Raw genomic sequence first — 12,182 nt, forward strand, 5'->3', positions numbered from 1 at the left:
AGCTCAACGGTTGAGGAGCGGACTGAATTCCGAAAGGTCGGCTGTTCAAACCCCACATGTTGCACTATTGTCATACCCACTCCTAGCACAAGCTTTATGCTCAATTGGAGGGGAAAGGGGAATATTAGTCATGATTAGCATGGCTAATATTCTTTTTTTTTTTTAAAAACAGTGAATAAAGTTGTTGTTTTGTCAATATCATTTTGTACCCCCAAGTGTGGGCAAACGAAAATTATCATATGTTCTTGTCTTCGCAAACACCAGCTTCTGGAGAAATCGTGAGGACGTTAGGCCCATGCTTGCTTTCCTCAGCTCCCTGAAAGTCCTGGAAAAGATAATAATCGCAATTAATTTTTCTTTTTATTACAAACGGCCCAAAAGAAACAGTGTAATGTTTTCAGGCTCATGAATCTATCGCCAGCCCAAGTCTCCTCTCAGAATGAGAAGGGTGAAGGCTATTAGTCCGCCACGCTGGCCCAGTGCGTACTTGGAGACTTCACACACCTTTGAGATTATGGAGATTCTCAGGCGTGTAGGTTTCCTCACGATGGTGTTTTCCTTCGCCGTTAAAGCAACTGATATATTTTAATTGCTTAAAACCCACATAACTCAGATAAGTTAAAGGTGTGTGCCCGGGATCGAACCCCCGAACTGCCGATTAAGAGGCTTACGTCTTAACCATTGGGCAATGTCGGCTATATACGTTGGCTGAAAGTATTACAACTCCTTTTATTGGGCAGTCGTGTAAAAAACAACACAGCCAGTATTTTTCATTCAGATACAAGTGAGTCCTTAACTGCGATCTCACCTGGTGGTAAGTGATGATGCAGTCTAAGATGGAAGCGGGCTAACCCAGACCAGATATTAAGAAATTATAAAATTCCAAACCCCTGTCGGGAATCGAACGCCGGACTTCCCACTAATAAGACCACAGCGCTTACCACTGCGCCAGGGGGGTCGTCAATCCCCTTTTTACTTACTTATACTTACTTACGTACTTACGCTACTTACTTACGTTACTTACGCTCTTGGTTATCGCAGAAGATTTCGTCATTCTTTGTGCTCTTTTATGTGCTGATGCTGTCCGCTGCTGCAAGATCTATAAATATAATAAAATTGTAGAAAAGTGGTGTCTGTACAATGGAAATATATAAAAAAAAGTAGCAGGGGTTGTTATTATATCGATGCCGAACCCGAAATTGTAATTAATTAATTTTTTGTCTGTTTGTCTGTGTGTTTGTGCACGCTAATATCAGAAACGGCTTATTCGATTTAGATACGGTTTTCACTAATATATTGTAGTAAGCTTCACTTAACATTTAGTGTTTATTTCATGTCAATCGGTTCATAAATAAAAAAGTTATGTCAATTTAAAGAATCACGGCGAACATTTTTAACGTACATGCTGCCCGAAAAGTCACTATTCCACGCGAACGAAGTCGCGGGCACAGCTAGTCTACAAATAAATTATTGTTTATTTACAAAAAGCTTTAGATAAAGAAAACTTGTGAATTTATGTAAATATAGAGCATATAAAACACAAAAATATTTTTTAAATATCCAATGTCTGACTGCGACCTTATAACTGTACTCTCCCCCTCCCCAGGTTCTGATATTTTTTTAATAAATAGGGAGCAAACGCGCAGATGTTCCCCCTGGATCTGCCCCTAATTATCTCTTATCTCTAATATCTATAGTTATGTTCTTATGCACCATTTTGGTTGCCTGGAAGAGATCGCTAGGTAACGGGCTTCCAAATTGTGTACAAATTGTATGTAACCTGCCTATATTTTTGTATTGTTTTGTATGTGTTTTTTCTGTATTAATTTTGTGGTGCACAATAAAAGTATATTCATTTATTCATCCTTTCATCAAGAAAAAAGAATCCTTTTCCCAGAAAACATTGAATGTTACGAGATTGTACCCGTAACATTCAATGTTTTCTGGGAATAGCGCCGAAGGAAGTTACATCTAACTTTGCGTGGTATTATTGTACTAAGTTGGTAGTATTAAATACCTGTAGTCTTCTCTGCTCAGCTTCTGCCAACTTCTCCCTGATATCTGGTAGTTTGATGTCAGCTGGTGGAGGATTCAGAAGCCTTTGCAGGTGTGGCGGTGGGGTAGTCGCTTTGCGGGTGCTATCGAACTCCTCGATTGGTATTTCATATGCTATGGCTGGTGAAATAAAAGCTAGTTAACACTCTCTAGTTAAGTTAGGGAGTTACTCTGAAAGCCCTCGCTACGCTTGGGATTTATCCCGGCCCACGTAACGTAAGACATTTCATTACCCCCATGTTGAATAATCTACTAGCTCGTAGCTTTAGTTCATCAGAAAGTGTATAAAAGTACCCAATTTGAATAAATGACTTTGACTTTGACTTTGAATTTGATTTTACTACTTACGTGGTTTAGGTTTAGCAGAAGTATCAGGCAGCAGCAGCGTTGGCAAGTCGTCATTGTGATGGTGGCCGTTGGCACCATTCGCCCCATTCGCGTTCCCACTAGCCACCTTCTCTTTGCCATTAGCCACCTGGTTGCCACCCTCCGGCGCCACCACTTGCCCCGACGAGCCGCAACCCATGTTGGCCACTTTTTGGTCACTGTCTTTTCACTAGTTAATGTTAACTGTTTTCAATAGTTTGGACATTTCTGGGCTAGTTTGGTCATATCTTTTTACAGTTGTTTTACTTTGCATTTAGCTTTTTTATAGTTTGTATTTAATCTGTAAAACTCTTCTATAATTACTTGATAAAAAAACCTTCACCATGCTTGTCGTAAATCGAATTTCAAACTTTTTGAGACGGGTACTTCTATCATTACAGTAGTAAGAACCTAACACTAACGGCACGGTCTAACTGTCCGAAATGACAAAATTTTGTATAGAGATGCATACCTGGGACAGACATGAGCTATTTTCCGAAAAATCAAAGAGTTGCCATGGGAGTAAAAAAATCTTAATGCATATGGTGGAAGTTACAGGTATCAACTATTTTTCATAGGTATAGCTTGCATCCCGGAGTCTACGCTACTTTAATATCTTGGAAAATCAAAGACTTAAGTACAAAGAGCCTTTTCAAAAGCCTAAATCCATGTGGACGAAGTTGGGAGAAAATATGTTTACTAGATATATTTTCTTTTAAATACTAAGGCAATTTCCTTTTTAATACAATAACAAAGAAGTTTGTTAAATGTAGTAGGTATACCTACGTTGAGACGTCGTAAAATGGTACGACCTGCTTTTATAACAAAAAGAAAAAATAGCTTGTTGAAACTGTCCATAGAAAAATGGCTCGGTCGTATTTTAGTATCTTTTCCACGTAAATTAAAAACTTTGGACCATAAACCTCATCATCATCATGATCAACAGTCGACTACTGAACACGGGTCTCCTCTTAGAATGAGAAGGGTTTAGACCCTGCCACGCTGGTTCTTTGCGGATTGACGAACTTCACACGCCACTGCAAACATTAGGGAGAACTCTTAGGCATGCATGTTTTCCTTCACCGTTAAGACAAGTGACATTTAATTGCTTAAAACGCACATAGTTATGTGAGTTGAAAGTTGAGAGAGTGCAAAAAGTTAGAAATGCGGGTCTGGAATCGAACCCCGAACCTCTCAATAAGGAGGCTTGACATGCATTCTGAGAGGTCCATTACACGTCCGAATTTGGTTGAATACACTTGGAACCTTGAGCAATGTACGCATAATCAATGTAGGTTTTTTAATCCGATACCAGTTAGCCACTAACTGCGATCTTACCTGGTGGTAAATGACGACGCTGTCTATGATGGAAACGGGATAACTTGAAAGGGGTATGGCAGTTTCATCAAACCCATACCCCTAATTGGGCGTCTAGACGGCATCATATCAGAACGCTATATCGCCTGGCAGCAGGCTTTGCCGGTAGGGTGGTAACTAGCCACGACCAAAGCCTCCCACCAGACCAAACCAGAGACAAGTTGGAAATGATAGATTCCCAAATTACCTCTGCCGCAAATCGAACCCGGGACCTCTCACATATAAGACCATAGCGCTCACCACTACGTCAGGGAGATCATCGATATGGTATAGCATTATTATTTACTAGCCGATACCCGCGACTTCGCCCGCGTGGATTTAGGTTTTTCGAAACCCCGTGGGAACTCTTTGATTTTCCGGGATAAAAGTAGCCTATACCAATATTCAAATTTCAGCCAAATCCGTCTACTTAGTAGTTATTGCGTGAAGGAGTAACAAACATACACACACACACACACACATACACACAAATTTTCGCCTTCATAATATTAGTGTGATGGTGTGATTAGGTTCTTTCTATCATCGTATGTAAAATCAACTGCGTATATGGACTCACGCGAAAGCCCTATTATATCAATACATATTCCGCGATAGGTCGAGCTGGCTATCGGGGTGGGGGTGCCGAGCACACCCGCACAGCCCCCGCGCTTTAACTGGTGCAGGATAGCGCGGATGACGTCTCATACCCCAATTGCCAACTCGACCTGTCGCGTAATATACTCGCGTAATATACATAATACAGCTTTCATTATAATTACTTCAACACCTATAACAAAAATTGCGCTGGAACTTTTAAAACATTTCACTAATTGCTGTCATTCCACTGCGGACTTAATAATATCTTCAAATATCACTTGTCAATATTAGGTAGGTATACACAGTGTCACGACGGGGAATCGAAGCAGTGACCCGTGCGCGCCCGGTCGCTTCAGCAACGCTACTATCCTTCGAAGCCTTCGATTAATATATAGGTTTTATTTTCACCATACACTTTCAGGCATGCTTCATTGAAGTGTAGAGCGGTCGAAACCACTTGATACTATTTATTTAGTGGCACGATTTGTTGACTTCATTCGTGTTTACTTGTCTTTGCCAAATAAATCAGCCTTTATAAAAATTGGTGTTTTCAAATTTTTGAAACAAACATACTTATTATTATTTCGCACTTCGAGTAAGTAAAAACTTTATAAAATAAGCTGGAAAGTGATTTTATTAAATAGGCAGAGCTCTTCAATCACCTTGTTCCAGCTCGACTAACAACAAAAAATATATAATAAAATATGACCAAATCAAAATTATAAGATACTTCCCTGTGGCGTAATTAGGCATCACTATGAAATCAACAATCAAATAACTAAGGATCACCTTTAACCGGAATGTTGATATTTTGCCATCTGAGAGCTAACTATTTAACACATTATTATTATCTATTATTGAGAGATTGCTCTAAGCAATAAGGCCGCCTCTGTATACAATTGTTTTTAGTTTAAAGTTTCTTGTTTTGTCTTGGCTTTTTTCTTGTTTTGTGTGCAATAAAGTCTTCTATCTATGATTCTCTTGAAAATATTATCGTTGCCACCATAAATTATTCAAGCATCTTAATTTCACGTAGGCTAACCTCTGATTTTTGTACTATGTCAGAACTCTATCGCCGATTTAGAAAGCCAGTTCTACTTGGTTTTAATTTCTGTTTTGTTGTTTACAAGTATCAAGTGGTGGCGATCGTACTGCATTCAGGACTAACAATGCTTACACAGAAATTACAGGTCGCGCCGTTCTAAACTCTATAGCTATGTGCTGATGAATTAACAGAGGAGGTGTGGAGTAGCCAATATCATAGTACTTACCTAATTACATTTTCTAATCAATACAAGTATCAATGTTTTTTTTAAATTATATAGACTAGCGCTTGGCTGCAATCAGACCTGCTAGCAAGTGATGATGCAGCCTAAGATGGAGCGCGAACACCTTTGAGAACATTATGGAGAACTCTCACAAAAGTAACTCTTAAAAGATAGAGGTGCGTGCCCTGGATCGAACCCCCGACCTGGCTCATGGCTCTGTTTAACTAGTAACTCATAAAACACTATTGGATTTGTTTGTATACTTTGGTAGAAGGCTTCGGCCGAGGCTAATTACCACCCAACGGGCAATGATATGCATAGCGCCAAGCGTTTTAGCGTTTCGGTATGATGCTGAGTACAACCCTAATTAATAATATTATCTAAGAGCTCAATAAATGCTATCCGCCGATTTCATAGGAGTCCCCTGAGAAATAATTTTATAGAATTTTTAATGCAATATTCAGTTAATGTTCTACACCAAATAGCAAAATTTCAGGTTTGTAACTTATTTCTATTTCGCCCAAGTGCAAGGGAAGACGTATACCATAATATTGACGGAATGTGTCCGAAGTGAAGGACAGGACGTTGGGATACCTACGTAAATATTATTTTGACAAACCCAACGTCCGATGCAGCAAAACATTTGTACAGGATGGCCCGTAGAAATATAAGTCTTAGAGGTTAATAGAATGTAGATATAGTTTTAAGTGTTAGAATAAGATAGTATGGACCTACCAGAGCCACATGGTCACACTAGTGACCCAGCTCTTTAAATGAGAGAAAAAAAAACTTATTTCGTGTATGAGCTAGAGACCCGTGACACGCAGACAAACATCAGTGACATTAATAGGGCTCCGTTTTACAATTTGGACACGGAACTCTAAAAAGCATAATATTATTTTTAAAAATAATAAAAAGTACATTTTAAAAATAACTCCAACCTCTGCAGTTCGTATTCGAAATTAAATTTCCCTTTTAAGAAAAGTTTGTCACTGAGATCTTCCAATTGCGAAGAAAAATTTCAAACTCCTTTCCTTCATCGCGCGACACTAGCTAGCGGGTTTCATCCAATTCATTACCAAGTCAGCGATATTCCGGGATTGAAATTCTTTATAAAGATTTGCTATGCGAATGCGCTGTGTCCGCATTAAATTACGAATCTTGAAGATGTTTTGCAAGTTTAAGTAAGTACCTACTTTAACTCATCGATCTCGTTGTGTTACGCAAGATGTACAAGTACTTATATTTACTGATAATAATAATTAACGTTTCCCTTTACTAATCTTATGATATTCAAAATATTTACCTATTTAGGCCTTATTAAAGTTCAATTGCTTTTTTCGTGAAATCACTGTCAAACTACTTACTATCATGATTCTTGCAAGGATTCTTGTTGAAAAAATTATAATTTAGGCAAACGTAATAAAAAAAAACTCCTTTGAATTTTTTGGACACTTAAAGACAAAATTCAGTGTTTTTTTTTTCTTCAAATCATTTAGTCCATAAACTATAAAATTTACAATAAATATTTCATAGTTAACACGAGCATCACTGCAAAAAACAACCAATATAAAAGAGAGAAAGTATTTCAAGTTTTTCTCAGATTCATAATCATCATCACCGTCAATTGATCTATATAGCCTTATAGGTTCCGTACCTCAAAAGGAAAAACGGAATCCTTATAGGATCACTTTGTTGTCTGTCTGTTTATCTGTGTGTCTGTCCGTCGTTTCTGTCAAGAAACCTATAGGGTAGGTACTTCCCGTTGACCTAGAATCATGAAATTTGGTAGGTAGGTAGGTCTTATAGCACAAGTACAGGAATAAATTTGAAAACCGCGAATTTGTGGTTACATCATTAAAAAAAATTAAAATGTGTTTCAATTTTCAAAGTAAGATAACTAACTATACCAAGTAGGGTATCATATTATTATGAAAGGGCTTTACCTGTACATTCTAAACCAGATATTTATTTATTTTTATGTATAGTTTTCGATTTATTGTGCAAAATGTTGGGAAAAATACCCGAGTCCGCAACCCTCAGTGCGCGAGTCCGACTCGTCGGCCGGGACTTGGCCGGTTTTTTTTAAGTTCCATAATCGACTCTACAGCTTTCCCTGTCCTATCACTGACGGACAATCACTATCAAACACCTACCGGATTGCCGCTCCATAATGCATGCCCCCTCCACTCCCCCACCCCCCTACCGAAGCCCTAAACCACTAAACACCAGTTGACCCCCTGGATGGTTCAAAGCGTGCGTGCTCTGTCCATATATCGATTTTATAATTGTTGATTAGGAATTTTATGCATTTTTGTAGTAACTATAGTACCTACCTTCTATTAGTACTGTACTGTAGTGTGTAGTAGTATAGTAGTATTAGTAAATAGTACTACTATAGTAAACTAGCTTATGCCCGCAACTCGGTCTCGTGGACTACACAAATTTCGAACCCCCATTTTACACCGTCGGTGTCATATTTTGAAAAATCCTTTCTTAGCGGATGTCTACGTCATAATAAGACGGAGTCACGGGGGCTAGTTACTCATACATACTTACATCCAAAGACTTACATTATACATACCTTAGATACTTACTAGTAACTAGATAATAATATCCGCGACTACGTCCGCGTGGATTTGGTTTTTTTTTTTTAAATACTTTGGGAACTCTTTGATTTTCGAAGACAAAAAGTAGCCTATGTCCATCCCTGGGATGTAAGTAAACTAACACTGTGCCAAAATTACATTTTAATCATAGATATGTATTTTAATCGATTGGACAGAGGGGTCGTTAAAAGCTTTCGCATTAACAACATTAGTATGGATAGGTAGGGAATCTTACAATGCCTAGAATACTAGGTATCTAGTATTTTCCATTGATATGCCCTAAATTTTACATACAATGTTATTAAATGTATTTTTATCCATTAACCCGATTGGCTTCTACGAAATAACCATTAATAACACACTCGCTACAACAATTAAACTTTATTGTACTGATCTAGTTTATTTTACAACAATATATCATTTCCAATTTGTTCTCGATATTATGATAGTGCGGTTTTTACTTTTGACTATTAAATGAGGTGGTTTTTCGAAATGAACTTTGAATTTTGGTTAGAAAATTATATATTTAAATTGATATTCGTCATGCTCTATTTGTATTCCAGCCTTTTTCTTTAGGAAGGTACCTATTTGAATTTTGAAATGCTGCGATATCTTGAGACTAAAATCTATCGATTTTCTTCAAGATAAGAATATATAATAATTAATTAGGTACTTACGTTCTTGAAAAGCCTTTGAAAAAAGTCAAAATAGGAATACAAAAATTGGAGAATCTTCTCCGTCTTGTATTTAAAAAAATCGACTTTTATCTGTATATTTATTCAGCACCATCTATTGTAATACTGCAGTACTAGGTACTTTGCTAGTTGCTACGTCTCGGGTCTCAACCAAGCAATGCTTGAAGTTTTCGAGCTATGATTTCGATTTCCCCGTAACCTGTAATAAATTACCCGCCAGATGTCGCCACCAGTTTCAATAGAAGGTTTTTCAAGGTTTGTACATATTATTTCAAAATGTTTTCCTATAACGAAAGAGCAAGTTTCAGTTTGTTAGCAAAAATGTGTGAAGGTTAGATTCATTCACTATAATGTCTTGAGAAAGAGATAGCAATAATGCAAGTTTTATCGCGATGGACGACAGCAAAAAAATTAGATTAAATAATTTTAAAATTAATATATTATGCTAAAAAATAATGCACACAATTTTGTAAAACGTACCTAATTTAAAAACAAAAAAATAATTAATTATTATTTCAGATTAAAAATAAATATTTTTAACACTTGGAGTAGTATTTTTATGTGAAAGAAATTGTAGGTACTTATTCAATCGTGTTTCATATAACAAAAGTTAAAAGACCCAAAAAACTAAGTTGCTGTATTTATGATGTTACACCTACTCGTAGGTCTGTACTTATAACTTAGTTTTCAAGTTATGAGCTTTCCGGAATCGCAAAATCGATATGTTATATTTGTTTATTTTTTGAAATTAAGAACCAATTTAAGAATAAACTGTGTTTAACTTCAATAAATTCCTAATTTTGAAATTAGGATTTGATAATTTAGGAAAATGACTTTGAGAGACAGAAATTGGAGGGAATTGGAACCTATCTTTTATCCTGAAATTCTATGAGTTTTCACGGCATTTTCAAAACACCTAGATTCTCGCGGATGAAATTGCAGACAGTAAGAAATTATAACTTCCAAGATCAGACACGAATAGATACTTACTTTAATTTAGTTTGTTGGTTTGTGCTTCAATCAGCCACAACAAGCAATGGATCAACGTGTTTTTTTGCATGGATAGTGGTTTTCTATACCTGAAACCCAGGTTAAAATCAAAGAACTCCCACGGGATTTTTAAAAACCTACATCCACGCGGACGAAGTCTCGAGCATAGCTAGTCACAATATTATAAAGGCGAAAGTTTGTGTGTATGCATGTGTGTATGTGGGTGTGTTGTGTGTGTGTATGTTTGTTACTCCTTCACGCAAAAACTACTGGACGGATTGGGCTAAAATTTGGAATGGAGATGGATTATACCCTTGATTAGCACATAGGCTACTTTTTATCCCGGAAAATCAAAGAGTTCCCACGGGATTTTTAAAAAACCTACATCCACGCAAACGAAGTCGCGAGTATCAGCTAGTACCTAATAATTTTAGAACCGTTAAAAGCTACAAAAATAATGATATCTAAGTATTTTCTTTCACACACATATCGGGTCTTTGGTTAGTCACATGACTTTTTTAGTCATTTCCGAATTTGTTTTTCCAATAAATTAGGTATTTTATTCCATTATTGCCTCGTACACCGTTAATCGGCCGCTGACCCCGAGTTTGCGGTTCTGATCGCCCCGAAATTTGCCTTTTACAGCAAGCGAGGTACCTACGCAGCCCCTACCTACGCAGGTTTCACTTCATACTTTAAATATTTTATTTTATTTAGTAAAAAATACCGCAAATAAAAAACTACTCAAATGAAATCTCAAAATATAGGAAACTAAGCAATAAAATTGAAATCAACTGAAAATTGAAAATGGTTTCACATTTTAAAGGCTATACTGTAAGCTTTAAAGTGATATCATATTCATTATAGGTACTTAGGATCTACCTAGTACGATCACCATTTTAATTTACATTATTGTGTTAAATATTATTCTTTTGTGTGCTCCATTAGTTACGTCATTGTTATCCTTTTTAACCCCCGACCCAAAAAGAGGGGTGTTATAAGTTTGACGTGTGTATCTGTGTATCTGTCTGTGGCATCGTAGCGCCTAAACGAATGAACCGATTTTAATTTACTTTTTTTTGTTTGAAAGGTGGCTCGATCGAGAGTGTTCTTAGCTATAATCCAAAAAAATTGGTTTAGCCGTTTAAGAGTTATCAGCTCTTTTCTAGTTTTCTTGTAGAAAAGAAGGTTAGATAACCGTTAGGTTCTTAATATTATGTCAATTGACAAATTTATGTCAAGCTGTCAAGATGCCTTCACTTGTCGGGGGTGTTATAAATTTTTAATTTACACTTGTTTCTGCTGAACTTATTGTATGAGTCTAATTTAATAAAAATAATTATAAAAATAAGTAAGTCACACCCGTATTTCAAGAGTCGTCCTGGTGGTACCTATCTAATCAAATAATCATTTATTGTTTCAGTAAAGTTACAGCCAGTTAGCCAAAATAAAATAAGTTAAATACATCCGTGTTATAGGCATGAGTGCTCTCTCTTTACAGACTAGAATAATAATAACAATAAAGGGAACAAAACAGGAACATAAATCAATGAAAAAGACTATACAGAATAGATTGAAAAAAAAACAGAACTTTTTTCATTCTACTATACCGTTTCTTTATTATCTTAATAATTATTATGGGATTTTTGTCCAACACGGACACGCCCAGCTCCATCGTAGCATAAATGTTATATTCAGATACGAATACCTACATATAGATAAATATACCTACTGCATATGCAAAAATATTTGAATAATCGATTTAACCCTTTAAAATCTTCCATAGGAGGTAGACTGAGAAAGCTCGTAAGACCACTAAGGACGCACTTAAACTATAAGATGCGTCACCACTCAAACTAAGAGCGAATTTTGCCTGTATATCAGAAAACTAGTAAATAATGGAGGAATACCTACTAGAACATGACATTGAAAACAACTGAAAATATGGATTTTTTCCTTACTTAACTAGGTGTTTGTATTACCACATTGCTCACTAATTTTGACCAGTTAGAGCCATCTTTAAAAGGCGTTGTTAACAATACTCTATCGAGGATGTAACAATTTTCATAGATCATTTTGACTTCCTGTTATACCTCCTATTTATATATTGACCTCACGTGTTATTTTATTACTAGCGACCTCCTGCGGCTTAGCAAAAGCTTTTACTTCCCTATCCTGTGGGAATTTCGAAAAAATCTGGTCTTATTCCTTATCCTATTAAAGGCTCTATGGATAATTTCAGCTTG

The 12,182-nt window shown here is 36.5% G+C and overlaps 1 protein-coding gene across 1 annotated transcript; it reads right to left on the bottom strand.

Annotated features, from left to right (window-relative positions):
* Positions 1–235: 235 nt before the first annotated feature.
* Positions 236–2,626, bottom strand: LOC123870114. Its single transcript, XM_045913281.1, has 4 exons — positions 2,404–2,626; positions 2,018–2,175; positions 1,025–1,099; positions 236–325 (listed from the first exon to the last, which is right to left on the bottom strand). Exons 1-4 carry the CDS (start codon positions 2,579–2,581, stop codon positions 236–238), a joined length of 501 nt encoding a protein of 166 aa, XP_045769237.1. The 5' UTR covers positions 2,582–2,626.
* Positions 2,627–12,182: the final 9,556 nt, after the last annotated feature.

The sequence above is a fragment of the Maniola jurtina genome, chromosome 12, assembly GCF_905333055.1.
Source record: "Maniola jurtina chromosome 12, ilManJurt1.1, whole genome shotgun sequence".
NCBI classification, from domain to species: Eukaryota; Metazoa; Arthropoda; class Insecta; order Lepidoptera; family Nymphalidae; genus Maniola; species Maniola jurtina.